Below are 19,630 nucleotides of genomic sequence, written 5' to 3'. Positions count from 1 at the left end.
ATGTAATATGTAAGGCACAAGAGTGGAGGCATTGATCAGTTATTCGCCTAGTTTTCAAAATTAGTGTCCTGAATTAACAGAACTGAACCAAGATGGTGGGAAACTGTAGTTAACATTGGAAAAATTAGCCATTGTTTCCATTCCTGTTTTCTTTTATCCCCGATCCCTTCTGTAAAGTGCCCCTGTGTGGGTAATGACTGAAAACAAGACTTGTCTGCAGTTTGCTCTATACATGATGAGTTCTTTCATTCCCCTCACCAGTCCTCTGCCCTGCCCTGAAGATATTTCTCTATACCCCTGACTGGGGAAGGAGCCTTATATAAACCTTAATTCTACTCTCACCGTAAATATGCACATGCTCCCAAAAGGCGGTGTTGGATGTTACTCTGAAATTGTGGCTGATTTTTTTCCCTCTTCTCCTTTAACCCCTCCCCCCACCCCCCCAAACCTATATTCAAGTGAAATTAACTTTGGTATTCCAACTGATGTTTTGGCTGAGATAACTAACCTCTGCAGACCAGGGATCAAAGGGACTTTTCCCGTTATCTTTGGTTCCACCTACTTGATGCACTTACTAATCAATCTTTTGCGACAGCTGTCTTTAGATGCTCTGTTGTACTCCCTGGATGAATGTAGAGAAATTGAGAAATGACGAGTATCAAGGCACATAGTATGGAGAATGCGAGTTTGTAATTCATCTGGCCACCAGTCCTGACTAGAAGGATCAAGGAGAGAAGAAGTTTTCATATACTATTCAAAACATGCTGAAATATCACTTTGAAGCACTGAGTATTTTACTGGTAATCTGCCAGAGAAGCTGGCTACAGTGGAAGCTGTTGTGTGTTGTCATATACCGTATCTTTGTCTCTCTCATCACTCTCAGCTTTAGTATCCTCATGTTACCCAAGTACAGAATCACAGCAGGCCCACCTGCCTAACAGTAAACTTATTATTCCACATGCATTTTACAGAATAGGGAACAGCTGGCAGTGTTCAAGGCTGTAATTCAGGTTCTGCTAATGCCTAGATACTGCTTAGTCTTCAAGTTTGTGATTTGGCATGTGAGCTGCTTAATTTGAGTCGTGGGCTTGTAGCTCACTGCCAGCCTTGTTATCCAATATGTAATAGTTTCTAACATGGCACGTGCACAAAATAGAATGTTATTTGTGTTATAAAAGTTTGCTGTTAATGACATTTGGTTAGTGCATTAATAAACTAGAAATAAGAATAAATTTTGTCCTTAGTCAACTGTTGATCTCGTCACTAGGATTATTTAGGGGTTGGTTACAAATTTGCTATAAGAAAAATCTGCTTCAGTGATGTGTGTGATATGCTGCCAGTGTGATGCTCTTAATCACCTTATCAGTAATAGACCTGTAATCACCCAAATGGCTATTAAAACTTGAGTTTGCTGGGGCATAATCTATAATTTCACTGCTGGGCATTCACATTGAACTAAACTCATCAGAAAAATAACTTGTACCTACAATTACACACAATCATCGTCTTGGTGATAGCAGTGTTGGGTTTCTGGAGTGAAATTAAAAGCCCCTTGAATCAGCAGAAATTATCCATCCTGGTCAGAAGAATAGAAAAACACTATCTCAAGTTTTTTAAAAGACTTGTAAGTGTTAGTATTCAGAGGGATTTTGCATCTATGCACAAATCAGAGGATTAACATACAGCTACAGTAAACAATTTGGAAGGCAAATGGTATGTTAGCCTTTATCAAAAGGGGGTTGGAGTGAGAGAGTAGGAAAGTCTTGCTGCAATTGCATAGGGCTTTGGTGAGACCACACCTGGAGTATTGTGTACAGTTTTGGTGGTCTTGCCCAAGGAAGAATCTTTTTTGCCTGAGAGCAGAATTCTTTAGAGTTCAGAATGGGAGATGATCTTGTGCAATGTATAAAATTACTAGAGAATTTGGAGGGGTATATTCTGAGAGGTTGTTTCCCTGGCAATAGAGTCTGGAACTAGAGATCATAGCCTCAGGATAAATGGTTGACTGTTTAGGACTGAGTGAATCTTTAGAATTGTTTACTCCAGGGGACTGTGGATACTGAGATTGATACATTTTTTGTGCATTAAGGGAATCGGGGGTTATGGGGGTAGGTTGAAAAAGTGGAGTTGAGGTTGATTGTCCATGATATTATTATTAGTAGATTCAAATCGCCAAATGGTTGATTCCTGCTTTTTTTTATGTTCTTAGAGCTACCAAGGATTGCTGTGATGAATGGAGCACATACTCATTCATTTTTGTTGGGCAGTCTTAATAGTTTGTCCTGGGAAATAGCAAAGAAGTGCAGACCTGCCTATGGGAGAAGGAATGTAATAATTGTCTCGCCAATGCAGTAATGATGAAGATGAAATGGATTGGGAGTATTTCACTGAGCTTTAACTCCTTCACAAAACTGCTACTATGAAGAGTATAAAGTTTTCCTTTCAAAATTTGCTTTGCCCCGCTGTGGTTGTGTGCACTGCCTGATGTTCATTAATACCAGCTCCGTCTAATTTCAGCTTGCCTCTGTTGATGGCACCCTTGCCTCATTTGAAAGTTGTGACTTCAAGCCTGCTCGCATAAACTAGGCTGAGGCTCCAGTACAGTTTCGATGAGTGCTGCCCTTCAGACAAAAAATGAAAATGAGCTCCTGCGTACTTGTTTAGAAGCATGTTAAAAATCCCAATACCACATCTGAATGAGAGCAGTGTCCTGGCTAACATGCCTCTCTCAACCAACACCATCAAAACTGAAAACTGACAATTCATCTCATGCTGTTTGTGGGATCTTATTGGGCATGCAATGGCTCTCAAGCTTGCCTACCTAAAACACTGAAGGAATTTGGAATGTTTAGGTCATGTGATAAGGCACTATATAAATGCAAGTTTTACACATATGATTGTAGAAATGAGCCATGTAATTGGGAAGGTTTTACATTTGTTCTCCAGTTGTGTTTTGTGAACTGACCTTGGCCCGGGCATCATTTGGGATGTTATAGTTGCTCCAACTTGGGTTTCTGCGTCTATCTCTGCTCACTTCTCTCCTGCTGGAAAGGGAGCTTCTCGTAGTGTCAGTTAAGGATGTGATCAGGCATTGCTGTAATGCTTCCCCTACAGCAAATGACTTGCCGGCACTTGTGCTGGGATCTAGTTCCTTATCTCTGTCAGAGAGTGCCCATTCACACACCAGTACAAACCAGTCCCTTCAAGAAAGATGGGGATAAGAAATGGTAATGCTGTTGAAAATTGCATTAACTTTGGTAATCAGGTTGTCCTTATCATTCAGCTCAGAGGATATTGTTGGAAGCAGAATAAGCCAGGGCTTCCCTAGTAACACAGCAGCCACTGTTTAGTATGCAGTCTGATATTTGCTGTACTGATGTCTTTGTCTTTCCCTCTAATACGACAAGGAACCCTGTTTGAAAGATTGTGAAACTGACTGTAGTCATGTTTGAATATTTAGGTGCTTCTTGGTTGAAGTAAGCATTTCATTGTCTTGCTTACATATTCAATCAGAGGTTGGAGCATACCTAACTTCCGCTTAAAGCACCCTCCAATTTCCAGTTTAAACGTTAACTGGGTTCCAAATATGTTCTAACACAACATAAGTCCATCACTGTGCTGGGTTTAATGTTGAGGCAAGTTGAAAGCAATAGTATAAATTATCACTAGGTTCCTAGCTTCATCTGTGCAGTGTACACTGTATATACTTTACCACCTTCTGATTTTAGGGACAGAGGATCTTTGCACAAGCAACAAAGAAATATGACCTATGATGATTTGCCTTTCAGTAGGTAAACCTTAAAATGGTGAAAGGTGGTTGGGAGATGGTAGGAGCAATATTACAAAAATAATGGGCAGAATTAATCGCGGTAACTCTGTGCAAAGCACCCACTGTATAATAGTGACTTGAGGCTAGTCTTGAGTCAAATTAGCACCATAGCTACAACAGCAGCACAAAACTTCACTCTGTCCACCATGTAGAGTGTTTGTTCATTCCTTGGAGTGTTGCAACTGTGTGGTTAACAACTTGAAGGGGAGTGCTGCAAGTCTAAAGCACGTACTAGCTGGAGATGATTTTTTTTCTCACCCCCTGTTCTAAAAGTGCAGAAATTGTTTACACTCCCATTTCTTCTAAATGTTTCTGTTTTCCATTTCTGTGAAGATGACTGTTTTATGTTTGGTTATTTACAGGATTCATGAATAAAATCTTCCATCCAAACATTGATGAAGCGTAAGTAAATTTATTTTCCTGCAGCACCTAAGGGAATGTTTTGGGATGAGGAAGTAGAGAATGGGGTTGACTTGCCTGATAGTCACTACCAACTTCAAGAAATGACATTGTTACAGGTTACGTTGGAGGGGATGTTACATTACCACTGTCTATGTATCTGTTGTACCTAAGCACATAAAATTACCTCTTCTTTCTCATCTTCAATGAAGTAAATTTCATTGCACATGTATTGTAAATGATCACACATGAATGATGGGCCCCCACGTGAAATTACAAGGTGGCGGTGCCTCTGGGGCAAAAGACATGGGAGGTGCTGCTGCTTTTGGAAGAAGTAAAGTTGAGAGAGACATAAGGAAAGTATTTTGAGTTCAATTTATGGGAAGGAAGAGTAGAGATTTTATTTCTTAGATTTGGAAGTATTAAAGTAGTTTAAACAAAAAAGTGGGTTATTAATTAGTGCATTCAGAAACTATTAATTGAGCAGTATCACCAGGATTTCGGTATAGTATAATGGAGGGGGGGGGTGGAATTTTTGTTTTAATTTTTCTGTTATAAGTGTCGAATCTTGTCTTTTATGTTATCTCCAGTTCAGTGGCATGAATCACTCCTGTAAGCAGCCTGAGCACCTTGTTTTTATGGGAATAGACTTACACTGCCTTGCGTCTATTTATATGATAACATAGTCCAGAGCTGTATCAGTCATCCTTTCTTATGACCTAAGCTGGAGGTTCACGTCTTTCACATGTGCCTTCAGGTTGCTCGATGTTAGACTGGAAAAACTCTTGATTAAAACGAGGCCAGATATGAATTGATGAGTTGCCTTATTTCACATAGGTTGAACGTGCTTATCAGCAGTCATGATTGGATTCACTCAGTTTAGACAAAACAATTTATCGTTATGTAACATAAAATGATGTGCATTGCTTCTCGATGTCAATGGATTGTCCAACTTAAACAAGATGACTTCTAGTCATTTGGTAGTACAGAACTTGAGTATTGCTGAAAAAGCTTCTTGTCTTGCAAATTCTGTCCTGATGAGTGCATGAATACCAATTATAAAGGGAACAACAACTTATACTACATGAAGCGGATGATGGCGTAATGGTATTGTCGCTGGACTAGTAATCCAGAGACACAGGGTAATACTCTGGGGACCTGGGTTTGAATCCTGCCATGGCAGAGGTTGGAATTTGAATTCAATAAAATTTTGGAATTAAAAGCCTAATTGTTTTCTGATTATTGTAAAAACCTATCTGGTTCACTAATGTCCTTTAGGAAAGGAAAGCTGTTGTGTTTATCTGGCCTGGTCTACACGTGACTCCAGACCCACAGCAGTGTAGTTGACTCTGAAATGCCCTCTGATATGGCCTAGCAAGCCATTCAGTTGTAACAAACCGCTACATAGTCACAAAAAAGAAATGAAACTGGTTGGACCACCTGGCATCGACCTAGGCAACGGAAATGGCAATCTCAGCCCTGTTGACCCTGCAAAGTCCTCCTTACTAACACCTGGGGGCTAGTGCCGAAATTGGGAGAGCTGTCTCACAGACTAGTAAAGCAACAGCCTGTCATAGTCATCCTCACGGAATCATACTTTACAGATAATGTCCCAGACACCATCACCATCCCTGGGTATGCCCTATCCCACCGGCAGGACAGGCCCAGCAGAGGTGGTGGCACAGGGGTATACATTCGGAAGGGAGTTGCCCTAGGAGTCCTCGACATCAGCTCTGGACTACATGAAGTCTCATGGCATCAGTTCAAACATGGGCAAGGAAAGCCCCTGCTGATTACCATGTACCACCCTCCCTCAGCTGATGAATAAGTGCTCCTCCATGTTGAACACCACTTGGAGGAAGCACTGAGGGTGGCAAGGGCTCAGAATGTACTCTGGATGGGGGACTTCAATGTCTATCGCAGAGTGGCTCAGTAGCACCACTACTGACTGAGCTGGCTAAGTCCTAAATGACATTGCTGCTAGACTGGGTCTGCGACATGTGGAACCAACAAGAGGGAAAAACATACTTGACTTCATCCTCACCAACCTGCCTGCTGCAGATGCATCTGTCCATGACAGTAAAGGTAGGAGTGACCACCGCCGTGTCCCTATGGAGATGAAGTCCCGCCTTCACATTGAGGATACCCTCCATTGTGTTGCGTGGCACTACGACTGTGCTAAATGGGATAGTTTTCGAACAGATCTAGCAACTCTAGACTGTGCATCCATGAAATGCTGTGGGCCATCAGCAGCAGCAGAATTGCACTTGAACGCAATCTGTAACCTCATGGCCCAGCATATCCCCCACTCTAGCATTACCATCAAGCCAGGGGATCAACCGTGGTTCAATGAAGTGGAGGACATGCCAGGAGCAACACCAGGCATACCTAAAAATGAGATGTCACCCTGGTGAAGCTATAACACAGGACTACTTGTGTGCCAAAACGCATTAGCAGCAAGTGATAGACAGGGCTGAGCGAACCCACAAACAACGGATCAGACCCAAGCTCTGCAGTCCTGCAACATCCAGTCGTGAATGGTGGTGGACAATTAACTCACTGGAAGAGAAAGCTCCACAAATATCCCCATCCTCAATGATTGAGGAGCCCAGCACATCAATGCAAAAAATAAGGCTGAAGCATTTGCTACAATCTTCAGCCAGAAGTTCCAAGTGGATGATCAATCTTGGCCTCCTCTGGAGGTCCCCAGCATCACAGATGCCAGTCTTCAGCCAATTCGATTCATTCCACATGATATCAAGAAACAGCTGAGGGCACTGGATACTGCAAAGGCCATGGGCCCTGACAACATTCTGGCAATAGTACTGAAGACTTGTGCTCCAGAACTTGCCGCGCCCCCTAGCCAACTGTTTCAGTACAGCTACAACACTGGCATCTACACGGCTATGTGGAAAATTGCCCAGGTATGTCCTATACACAAAAAACAGGACAAATCCAACCCAGCCAATTACTGCCCCATCAGTCTACTCGTGGTCATCAGTAAAGTGATAGAAGGAGTCATCAACAGTGCTATCAAGTGGCACTTGCTTAGAAATAACCTGCTCACTGATGCCCAGTTTGGGTTCCGCCAAGGCCACTCAGCTCCTGACCTCATTACAGCCTTGGTTCAAACATGGACAAAAGAGCTGAATTCCCAAGGTGAGAGTGACTGCCCTTGACATTAGCATTTGACTGAGTGTGGCATCAAGGAGCCCTAGCAAATGGGAATCGGGGAAAATCCTCTGCTGGTTGGAGTCATACCTAGCACAAAGGAAGATGGTTGTGGTTGTTGGAGGTCAGTCAACTCAGCTCCAAGACATCACTGTAGGAGTTCCTCAGATTAGTGTCCTTGGCCCAACCATCTTCAGCTGCTTCACCAATGACCTTCCTTCCATCATAAGGTCAGAAGTAGGGATGTTCTCTGATTGCACAATGTTCAGCACCATTGCGACAACTCAGATACTGAAACAATCCATGCCCAATATCCAGGCTTGGGCTGACAAGTGGCAAGTAACATTCGTGCCACACAAGTGCCAGGCAATGACCAGCTCCAACAAGAGAGAATTCAATCATCGCTCTTGATGTTCAATGGCATTACCATCACTGAATCCCCCACCATCAACACTCTGGGGGTTACCGTTGACCAGAAATTGAACTGGGATAGCCATACAAACACTCTGGCTACAAAACCAGGTTAGAGGTTAGGAATTGTGCAACAAGTAACTCGCCTCCTGACTCCCCAAAGCCTGTCCACTATCTACAAGGCACAAGTCAGGAGTGTGATGGAATGCTCCCCACTTGCCTGGATGAGTGCAGCTCCCACAACACAAGAAGCTTGACACCATCCAAGACAAAGCTTGATTTGACTCCACGTTCACTCCCTCCACCACCGACGCACGATAGCAGCAGTGTGTACCATCTACAAGATGCATTGCAGGAATTCACCAAGGCTCCTTTGACAGCACCTTCCAAACCCACGACCACTACCACCTAGAAGGACAAGGGCAGCAGACACATAGGAACATCACCACCTGGCGGTTCCCCACCAAGTCACTCACTATCCTGACTTGGAAATATATTGCCATTCCTTCACAGTTGCTGGGTCAAAATCCTGGAACTCTCTTCCTAACAGCAGTGTGTGTGCACCTATACCACATGGACTGCAGCGGTTCAGGAAGGCAGCTCACCACCACCTTCTCAAGGGTAACTATGGATGGGCAATAAATGCTGGTCCAGCCAGCGAAGCCCACATCCTGTGAATGAATTAAAAAGTGCTGATTGGTTGGCAAGTGGACTCTGATAGAGGCAATACCATGGAGACTATATCAACAAAATGCCCCTTATTCTTAATGATGAGCCCAAATCTGCATCCATTGGACCTACCACTAAACGTGACTGGACAGCCCTGCTCAAAAGCAAGTTACCAAAACGCTTGTTGAGCGAGTGCAAGAGTAATGAACTGCTGGGTGGTATATATGACAGTATTCACCCTCATGGCTCACTGTGTCTCTATGTATAGGCTGCCCAAGGCGCACAAGCGATGTCCTTTTACGTCCTAACTTATCTATGACTGATTCTGCACAACATGAATTGGCTAAATGGTTGGGTGAGTTGCTGCAATCAGTTCTGAGCAAGTTTTCCACATATGTGGTGAAGGATTACTTCATCTTTGCAAAGACCATACAGGACTTGCATATTGATAGTGATGCCCTCTGCATGTGCTCGTTCGACCTTGCTAGCCTATTCACCAATGTACTTTTCAAGGAGGCTATAGACATCTGCACCACATTACTATATCATGGTGACTGAGACACGCTGCCATTGTCTGAATCTGTGTCCATTGAACTCAATTGCACAAGTTGCTGAGTTCATGAGTTCAGTTTTAACAACCCCTTGCATGCCCGAATAAATGGTGTAGCCATGGGATTCCCCTCTAGGCCCAGATCTTGCAAACATTCATGTCAGTTTCCACAGAAACATGTCTTTGATGGAATGTACCTAACCTCCTACCTCTTGCATATTTTTGCTACCATCTAGAAGGATAAGGCAGCAGATAGATGGGAACACCAGCACCTGGAAGTTCCCCTCTAAGCCACTCACCATCCTGACTTGGAAAAATATTGCCATTCCTTCCCTGTTGCTGGGTCAAAATCCTGGAACTCCCTAACAGCACTGTGGGTGTACCTACACCATGTGGACTGCAGCAGTTTAAGAAGATAGCTCACCACCACCTTCAGAAGCAATTAGGGATGGACAATAAATGCTGGCCTAGCCAGCGATGCCCACATCCTGTAAATGAATAAAACAAAGGATAGATGACACGTTTGCTATATTTGAATCCACAGCTGCGTGTAAGAATTTCCTTACACACCTTAACGGGCTCCATCCTGTGCTCAAATTCACCTTTGAAATGGAACAGTCAAATGAGCTGCCTTTCCTCGACCTTTCAGTTGAAAAAGCTGCCAGTGGGTTCCCTGCTACCGAGTACTGCAAGCATACCTTCACTGGTCAATATGTGCGTTGGGATTCTTCCAGTTCCATGTGCTATAAGATTGGCCTTATCGGCAGCATTGTAAATAGGACCTGAGCCATTTGCTCACCATGCAAGCTTGATGCTGAAATAGGGCGCATTGAAGCCATCCTGTGGGATAATAGCTACTTTGATCATATCATTGCCCGCTGTATGTTGAGGAAACTCATGGGCCTAAGGCTGCTACTTCCGTGCCCAGTGCCTAGTCTACCTCAGATTACCTTGGAAGGGTAAGATGTCTCAAAAATTTGACCAACAGGTAAAGCTAGCCGTTTCATGCTGCTCCTACGCAGTAGCAACATGAATGGCATTTTCCTCTAACGATGCTGCCTTCAAGCAAAAAGACGTTCTGTCCATCACACAAATGAGCAATGTAGTATATGAATTTCAGAGTTGATGTGATGCCCGGTATGTAGGCTATACGTCCTAATGAATGGCTGATCGTATCAAATGTCACATCCCTTTGGTTGTTTGCAGCAGGTAAAGTGCTGACTGTACCCAACCAGCCTGTGCTTGCAAAACTCAAAACATAATGTCCAACATTCGATGCGATTCCACGATTGGTCAGCACTCATCAGGATTGTTTAATGATTACACTGACAACTAACTTAAGATTATCAGTCCGGCTCACAGCGTGGCTCACTAACGCGTGCTAGAAGCTACGTTTTTCCACACACGGCCCTGTTCTTTGCAGACAGAAGGAGCATGTCTGTGCATTGCACCTTTTTGAACTAAACAAAAGCATGGGGAACAACCATTCCCTGGTTCATTCCCCATGGCATTGCCTTGACCAATCTGAGTTGGCCTGCCTGGTTTGAATTTAAACAAAAGCTTGGCAGTTAACTGCTCCCTGGTGCATTCTCCATGGCAATGCCTCTACCAATCAGAGTCTACTTATGAACCAATCAACACTCTTCTCATGCAGCATGAATTGTTGTTCCCTTTTATAATTGGTATTCTTGCGAATTCTATCCTGATGAGTGAAAGACAAAAAAGCTTTGACAGCATTTCTCTTTTTTCCCAGCAATACTTGAGATGACTTCTAGTTGCCCTCCAACATTTCCAACCTTTTAGCTTTGACTAAAGCCTTTGCAACTTTCTCTTTAAAAATCTGACTGCCATTGAATCTAACTTGGACCTGATTTCTACCTTGTGTCTCTTTTTTACATATCTCTCTTTGCAACTACAAAAAAATGCCTACACCTTTTCTAAATGCCTGGGACCAGAGACTTCCCAATACAGTGGGTGTGAGGTGTTTATTGATTATCAAGCGAACCTAATAATTGCTTATTGTTGCAATCTTGAGGGAAACTGACTTCATTAACATATGAACCATCTTTCATCTAGATTCTTTTTTCTGAACTTTTGTGGATACACTTGCTTTAAACTGCAACATTCAAATACAACGCTTTCCAAATTATTTGTTAAACTGGCCAAAACAAATCTAGAAAAGTGAGAAGTCTTCATTTCTATTTTGAACTATGAAAATAGAAATAGTACAATTAGTAATTCTAACCCTCCAAACTTGGGTTCTTTTGGTGGTTGTGGGGTGTATTTTGAACGTTATGGATGAAGTAATAGTGGTTGTAGATATGTGACTCACACCAGGGCACTTTGAAGCGATGAATAAAAAAAATCACACAACATTGAAGCACAATGGCTTCTATTGAATTTGTTTGTTGTGTGCCCATTGTGATAGTGATGTATCCGTATAGGAATTTTTCTCATTACTATGCCTACTTCCACATCCTAAAAGGAACATCGGTCAAGTGGTGAGATTCAGGAGTAAACTGTAGTAACTGAGATCAATCTATCTTTTTCATTTTACCTAGTGCAAATATTTTTCTATTTCCATTCAACCCTCCTCCTGAAAACCATACTCCTTTGCCATCATTGTCGCTCTTTTCTTCCTTCCCTTGTCATAGTCCATTCACCTAAAACCCTAGCATAGCAATTTATTATATGAACATGCTATAGGACTCTGGTTCCTTGAAGATAGCAATTGCCCCGCATAGCACTGACAATGTGCTTGCACAGAACGCTGGCCACTCCAATTACTGCTGGACTTCGTTTGGATATGGTCTTTAAATAAGGTTGTGGGTTATGAGAATTCTGTTAGCATCTAACCTGTTTCAGGTATCCTTCTTTGTTTGCTTCTACTTCTAGATCGGGAACTGTATGTCTAGATGTAATTAACCAGACATGGACAGCTCTTTATGGTGAGTAGTTTTTTTTTTAAAAATGGGAAATTTAAAATCCATTTTCCTTCCCTTTTTAACCAGATGTCAGCTGTAATCCTGAATTAAGTGGAGCTAGGGTTCCTGTCTTGAATGTTCAGGTGGGAGCAAGATGAATGTCTTGAGTATATTTCTGCGATGTGTAGCTGATCTTGCTCGTGTTCCCAAGCCTATTAAGCTACTCGCATACAGGATCTAAAGCTGGCTTAGCAAAATGAAAGACTGAAGTTTGTACTTAATGGCATACAATCCAGAACCATAAGAGCCTGATTAGAGGACAAAGTTGATTGAACAGGAATTTTGTGTCTTTAAGTTACTATCCCTATCGACAGAAACATAGATATGGCCTACAGCCTTGGGCTGTTGATCCTATAGGAAGGAGCATGGACAATTGAGGGCCTTTAGTCAGCAAGGAAAATTAAAGAATAATTGGCCAATCCTGTTGATGCACACTGTTGTGAAATGGATTGGCACAAAAAGTAAACCCCCACCCCACCAGATCTGCAGCACTAGTACATTTATCTCACTGCACTGGTGGGAAGGTTCACAGTTTTTTTTCCTACTAGATTGATGAAATCCAATTAATGGTACTGCATCATCCCTTGTACTGACAATTTAGTAACATGATTGAAGAAATGAGCAGATAGATTAATGGAAATGAAGTTGCAAAGCAGAGTCGAAATGATGAATTAATTTCACTGTTCAAATAGCTGTTTATCCTGAGGTGGGTTTAGGAGATTTTTGACGTGCTTGAGTGCTGAATTCATATTAATTGTAGATGATGCCAGAGCTTTCAATAAATTATTTAATCATCAGACCTGTGTTCATATGAATTTCTGCATCCTGCTGATTATCTGCCCAAGTGGCTATTCAGAGAAAAATTAAATTGCAGTAAGAAGTGGCATCATTGAATGCAGATAACTGTACAGCAATACAGGGTAGTAATGAAATGTTAATAGGTGAGAATTCATTGCAAAACAGAGCTCTTTTTGGATTTGATCATTTATTATTTCACTGAATATATCTACCATTGTGAACCTGTTTGAAGTTGATGAGCTACAGGGATGCATTTCATGGGCATTTGATTAAAAATAGTAAAAGGCTATTGTAATTAGGAAAGTTAATTGAAAAGGCTATATTTTAAAGATGTTACAGTTTAGGTACTATGAGGAGGGAAGATAATTCTGGGGGCTGGATTTAGCTGACAAAAATGACCTTTGGAGAAGTGAGAACAGGGCATGATCTAGATTTTTAAAATGCCGAGAAGAGATATATGAATATAAAGTGATTCAGCATAACTTGCAATCACAGCTCTAGAGCACACAGTACAAAAGTAGCAAGCTGCTTGCAACAAAGGGATATTGAGACTCTTGAAATTGTGGTAGGTAGTTAGAATAGGCAACCGTCAGAAATAGTTTATTTTCAAGAGAAAGGAATCAGTGCAGTTCCTGCACCTGGTTTTGAAAGCAGTTGAAGCTCTAGGATTATTACAGACAGATGAAATATTCTGGGAAGTTTGGTTCAGGTTTAGCATTGAGATGCCACCTGTGGATGAAACCCGCTATGGTTGGTTGGCCGGGAGGGGGGGGGGTGAAAAACACCTTGTGCACCTCCTAATGTCTTGCTAAATGGCACACATGGACCTTGAAGAGGGTCTTCAGAAGCCCAAGTAAAGGGGTACTCTGACAGTTAACATCAGTTACTAACTAGAGCAGTTCCATCTTTAATCGGCATCACCTGTAAAATGTTTCTCTCTGTGCTTGCTGGATCTAAGAAGCCTGAGTACCTTGCTTTCTGGGAAGGCAAGAAATAATTTTCTGGATTAAACTGGCCTAAATGCATTTTAATCAAGCTTCTGCTTAAAAAGCTGTTCAATTCCAAAAGAGAGACTTCTTTGTGTGCTAAGCAGCAAATTAAAAGAAGTGAAGGGTTAGAGCTCTGCCAGAACTGGACTGCTTTCTATTTGCTGCAGGACTAGTGCTTAATTTGCATGAAGCTTTTTATCATCCCTCTAAAATCTTTGAATTACAAGTCAAGGTAGTTAATGTACAACAATGCAGCAAAATATTTATCGTACTTAGACAGCTAATTTGCTTTTACCTGAACAGTAAATTTGTGTCAGTTAGAGCTGTACTCCTCTATCCAGGATTTGCCACCTGGCTGGCTATTGACTGGCACTGAGACCTTTCTTTAAATTGACGCCATTTGACAGATTGAAACGGCTTTAGGATGCTTTGTTTTTAACATTGTGTGTTGAAAGGAGGTTTAAACACAACCAGCAGCTAGTGTCACTCAAGCAAAAACTAAGCGACAGCCCTAGTATTATCTGTTTTAGTACTTGCAATTTCACTGGTGTCATTGAGCAATAATTAATGTACAGCATATGGGTTTACTCACCAGTTTTTTGGATCAGTGAAATGCCTGATTCATTTGATGCAGCAGAGGCAGCAGCCATTTGGCCCATCGTGACTGTGCCAGCTCTTTGGTTGAACTATCCAAATTAGTCCTGCTTCTCCTCTCTTTCCCCATAGCCCTGTAATTTTTTTCCCTTCGTATATTTCTTCAATTCTCTTTTGAATGTTACAATTGAATCTGCTTCCACCCTTTCAGACTGCGCATTCCAGATCATAAGTTTTTTTTTGTTGTTTTACCATTCTGTTGCCTTTTATGTATAATTATTTTTGTGCCTTTCAAGATGAGATATGCTAATATTTTACATTTTAGCTAATCAGTGTTATGATCAATCACTCCCCAGTCTTGAAGGTTGTAGGTTCAAATCCCACTATAGAGACTTGTGTGCAAAATCCAGGCTGACACTCCCGTGCAGCGCTGACTTTAACCTGAGGCCCCATCTGTCTTCAGGTGAGCGTAAAAGATCCCATGAATTTATTTTGAAGAGGAGCAGGGGAGTTCTGTGTCCTGGCCAATATGTATTCTTCAATGAATGTCACTCAAACTGACCACTTATCACATTGCTGCTTATGGAACTTTGCAATGTATAAATCAACTGCTGTCTTTCCTACACTTTAAAAATGCTTCGTTAGTTGTCAAACATTTTGGGACATCCTGAGGTCGTGTAAGGCACTATAGAAATGCAAGTATTCTCTCTCTCTCCCCTTACTTTCTCCTCTTTTCTACAGCCCACCCCACCCCAAATTTTAAAAATCACAGCCATAAAAAATTGCAGATGAGGTAGGCCATTAGATCATCCTAAGTTCATTCATCAAAAGGAGTCCCAATGACTCCCCAAGAGAGCATTCTATTGTTTTTTTTTCAATCGTTCTAAGGTTTTCACTGAAATATTCTTTTGAGGCATTCATTTCACGTGCTCATCGAGAAGAATTTTGAGAGCTGGCGTAAATCTGCCCTTTACCACTTTGAACCTGTGCTAGTCTTGCAATTTAATTTAACACAGCATTCTGGATTTACCTTTTACAGTACATTAACTACCTTGCATGCCTCTAAGGCCACATCTCTACTTCTCTCTTTGCTGGTTGAAAATGCCCTTGTCTGTCCAGTCTATCCTCGAACTAGGAATCCACTTCATGGCCTTTTATTGCACTGCCTTCAGTGCTTGAATATCTCCTTTGTTTCTGAGCAACATTCAATACATTCAATAACATTCAATGTGTGGGACAGATCAGAGTATTGCATACTTTGATCAAGGTTTCCTGTGACTTGTATCCCACTGTTCTGACTGTATCATTCAATATTAATTGACTTTACTGATTGCTACACTACATTGGTCAGTAAGGGGCTTGCAAGTCAGGAAATCAGTCCAGTCAGTAAGGGGCATGCAAGGAGACAGGCGACTATGCCGGAGTGATATAGAGATTGAGTGAGTAGGAAATTAAGCTCAGTGGGAATTTGGTGCACGGGGTAAGAGGTATGGTATAAAAAGAAAAGTTATTCTAAGTCTGGAACAGGAGCAGCTGAGCAGAAATAGACCTGGGTGTAAACCTCACCTTTGGAGCTGAGTTTGAAAAACACTGTGGTGCATCCGTGAGGCTGAGAACTATGTGGATAGCACGTTCAGAGGGGTGATCACACCGCAGGTTAGGAACGTGGAGCAGGAAAAGAATGGGTGACTGCCAGGCAGCCCAGGAGAACCAGGCAGATCGTGCAGGAACAAAAACAGAAAATGCTGGAAAAACTCAGGTCTAACAGCACCTGTGGAGAGAAAAACAGAGTTAACATATCAAGTCCGTATGACGACTCTTCAGAACTCCACTTTTCTCTCCACAGATTCTGTTATACCTGCTGAGTTTTTCCAGCATTTTCTGTTTTTGTTTCAGATTTCCAGCATCCACAGTATTTTGCTTTTAGGTCATGCAGGAGCCCCCTGTGGTCCTGCTCGCTGATGGTTTTTCTGTTTTGGATACTGGTTAGGGCATTGGTTCCTCGGAGGAGTGCAGTCAGAGCCAAGTTTATGGCACCACGAGTGGCTTGGCTGTACAGGAGGAAAGGAAGAACAATAGTGATGGGGATTCGTTAGTTAGGGGACAGACAGGCTGTTTCTATAGCTGTAGACATGACTCCAGGATGGTATGTTGTCTCCCTGGTGCCAGGGTCAGGGTTGTTACCAATTGGCTGCAGGACATTCTTCTGGAGGAGGGTCAACAGCCAGAAGTCATGGTCCATGCTGGTACCAATGACTTAGGTAGGAAAGGGGATGTGGTCCTACAGACAGAATTTAGGGAGCTAGGTAGAAAATTAGCAAGCAGGACCTCAAAAGTAATAACCTCCTGATTATTTCTAGGGCCATGTGGAAGTGAGTACAGAAATAGGAGGATAAGGAGGATAAGGCAGATGAATCCATGGCTGGAAGGATGGTACAAGAGGAAGGGCTATAGATTCATCGAACACGGACTGGCTGTGGGGGAAATGGCACCTGTACAAGCTGGATGGGTCCTACCCGAACAGAACCGGGACTGAGTTCCTTGTGGGGTGTTTTGCTATTGCTGTTGGGGTGGGCTTTAAGCTAACTTGGCAGGGGTGTGAGAACCAGGAGAGAATATTAGAGTAATAAACTAATATAACATAAGGTTCACAAAATACTGGGAGGGACAGATAGCACTAGTATGGAGAATGGTAAGTTAATAGGCTGATTCAGAGTAAGGGAGAAAGTAATGAAGTCTGAATCAGGGTTGTACTGCATGTATGTGAATGAATTGAGTATATAGATAAGATTGGTTATTTACAGGTGCAGATTGCCTTGCGGAATTGTGATATTGTGACAACAGGAGACCTCACTCAAGGAAATGCAAGATTGGGTGTTAAGTATTCCAGGGTACAAGGTGCTCAGGAAAGATAGGGCAGGAAGAAAAGGAGGAGGGTGGCTGTGTTGGTTAAGAGCATTGCAGTGCTGGAGAAAGAGGATGTCCCAGAGGGTTCAAGGACAGAATCAATTTGGCTAGAGCTAAGGAACTATAAGGGTACAATTACATTGCTCGGTGTAGTCTGTAGGCCACTAACTAGTGATAAGGATGTAGAGCAACAAATCTGCAGAGAAATTACAGAGACGCAAGCCTTATAGAGTAGTTATAATAGGGACTTTAATTACCCGAATATAGACTGGGATAGTGGTAGTGTAAAGGGCAGAGCGGGACAAGAGTTCCTAGTGTGTGTTCAGGAGAATTTTCTATAGCAGTATATGTCCAGTCCAACAAAAAAGAAGGCACTGATAGACCTAGTTCTTGAAAATGAGATGGGCCGAGTAGGTCCGGTGTCAGTGGGGGAACATTTAGGAGACGGTGATCATTGTATCATAAGATTTAGGGTGAAGGTAGAAAAGGACAATGGGCAATCCAGAGTAAGAATAATTAACTGGGGAGGAGCCGACTTCAATGGGGCAAGAGCGGAGCTGGGCCGGATAGACTGGGACCAAGGTTGGTGGGAAAAACTGTAGCTGAATGATGGGCTACCTTCAAAGAAGAAGTGGTTCGGGCACAGTCCAGGTATATTCCCGCAAAAGGAAAAGGTAGGGCAAACAAACCCAGAGCTCCCTGGATGAAAAAGGAGATAGAAATTATGATTGATAAAGTCTGTTTGTGACAAGTGTCGGGTAGAAAAATTGAGAACCAAGCTGAATACAGAAGGTTCAGATGAGAGGTGAAGGAGCAAATAAGAGAAGCAAAGAGGGATTATGAGAAAAGACTGGCAGCCAACATAAAGGGAAATCCCAAAGTCTTCCATTGGCACATAAATAGTAAAAGGGTGGTAAAAGGAGTGGGGCAATTAGGGACCAAAAAGGGATTTACACAAGACGGCAGGAGTCATGGCTGAGCTGTTAAATGAATACTTTGTATCTGTCTTTACCAAGGAAGCAGATGCTACCCAGACCACATTAACAGAGGAGGAAACTCTGTCACTAGAAGGGTTCAAAATTGATAAGGAGGTGGTATTGGATATACTGTCGGTACTTAAAGTTGATAAGGCACAGGGACCAGATGAGATGCATCCAAGGAAGAGAGAGTAGAAATTGCAGGGACACTGGCCATAATCTTTGTCTTCCCTAGACTTGGGAGGTACCAGAGGATTCAAGAATTGCAAACATTACTTTTGTGTTCAAAAAAGGTTCTAGGGATAACCCCCAGCAATTAGACGAGTCAATTTAACTTCGATGGTGGGGAAGCTTCTAGAAACAATTATTTGGGATATAATTAGTAGTCACATGGAAAAATGTGGGTTGATCAGAAAGAGCCAGCATGGATCTCTTAAGGGAAAATAGTGTTTAACTAACTTGCTGGAGTTTATTGAAGGGGTAACATATTATGGTCGCTCATCCCCAAGAGGCCTCGCACAACTAGATTGCCAATTATTTCTTTCTCATTACACAATACCCAGTCTAGGATGAGACAGGGAAGGAGGTAAAAGAGGAGGGGGTATCGCAATATTGATCAAGGAATCAATTACAGCAGTAAGGAGGGATGACATCTTAGAAGGCTCCTCAAATGAAGCCATTTGGGTAGAACTTAAAAACAAAAAAGGAGCAATAACATTGCTGGGAGTGTACTATAGGCCCCCAAACAGTCAGAGAAAAATAGAAGAGCAGATATGTAGGCAAATTTCAGAGAAGTGTAAAAATAATAGGGTAGCAATAGTGGGGGATTTCAACTTCCCCAACATTAACTAGCTTAGTCATAGTGTGATAGGTTTAGGGAGCAGAATTCTTAAAATGCATCCAGGAGAGTTTTTTAAGCCAGTACATAGAAGCTCCTACAGGAGAGGGGGTGGTCCTGGACTTAATTTTAGGGAATGAAGCCGGGAAAGTCATAGAGGTATCAGTGGGGGAGCATTTTGTAGGTCGCAATCATAACTCCATTCGATTCATGTTTGTTATGGAAAAGGACAAGGATGGGCCAGAAATCAGAGTTCTAAACTGGGGGAAGGCCAATTTTAATAAGATCAGATATGATTTGGCCAGAGTGGACTGGGAGCAGCTACTTTTAGGTAAATCTGCACCAGAGCAGTGGGACCCATTCATGAAGGAAATAGGGAGAGTACAGGGCCAACATATTCCAGTAAAGACAAAAGGTGGGACCAACAAATCCAGGGAACCCTGGATGTCAAGGGATATACATGATTGGATAAAGAGAAAAAGGGAGGTGTATGGCAGATAACGAGGACTCAAAA

The 19,630-nt window shown here is 42.3% G+C and overlaps 1 protein-coding gene across 2 annotated transcripts in view; it reads left to right on the top strand.

Moving 5' to 3' along the window:
• The window catches only part of ube2h (ubiquitin-conjugating enzyme E2H (UBC8 homolog, yeast)), a 120,215-nt gene that overhangs the window by 92,054 nt on the left and 8,531 nt on the right, over positions 1-19,630 (top strand). For both annotated transcript variants that reach the window (XM_078553082.1, XM_078553080.1), the window contains 2 exons: positions 4,192-4,231; positions 11,925-11,977. In XM_078553082.1, coding sequence (XP_078409208.1) covers positions 4,192-4,231; positions 11,925-11,977 — 93 coding nt within the window. The remainder of the gene's footprint in view (positions 1-4,191; positions 4,232-11,924; positions 11,978-19,630) is intronic.

This window comes from Cetorhinus maximus, chromosome 12, assembly GCF_964194155.1.
Source record: "Cetorhinus maximus chromosome 12, sCetMax3.hap1.1, whole genome shotgun sequence".
NCBI classification, from domain to species: Eukaryota; Metazoa; Chordata; class Chondrichthyes; order Lamniformes; family Cetorhinidae; genus Cetorhinus; species Cetorhinus maximus.
Note: the sequence above shows the minus strand (reverse complement) of the source record. Positions and strands in the feature narration are given on the sequence as shown.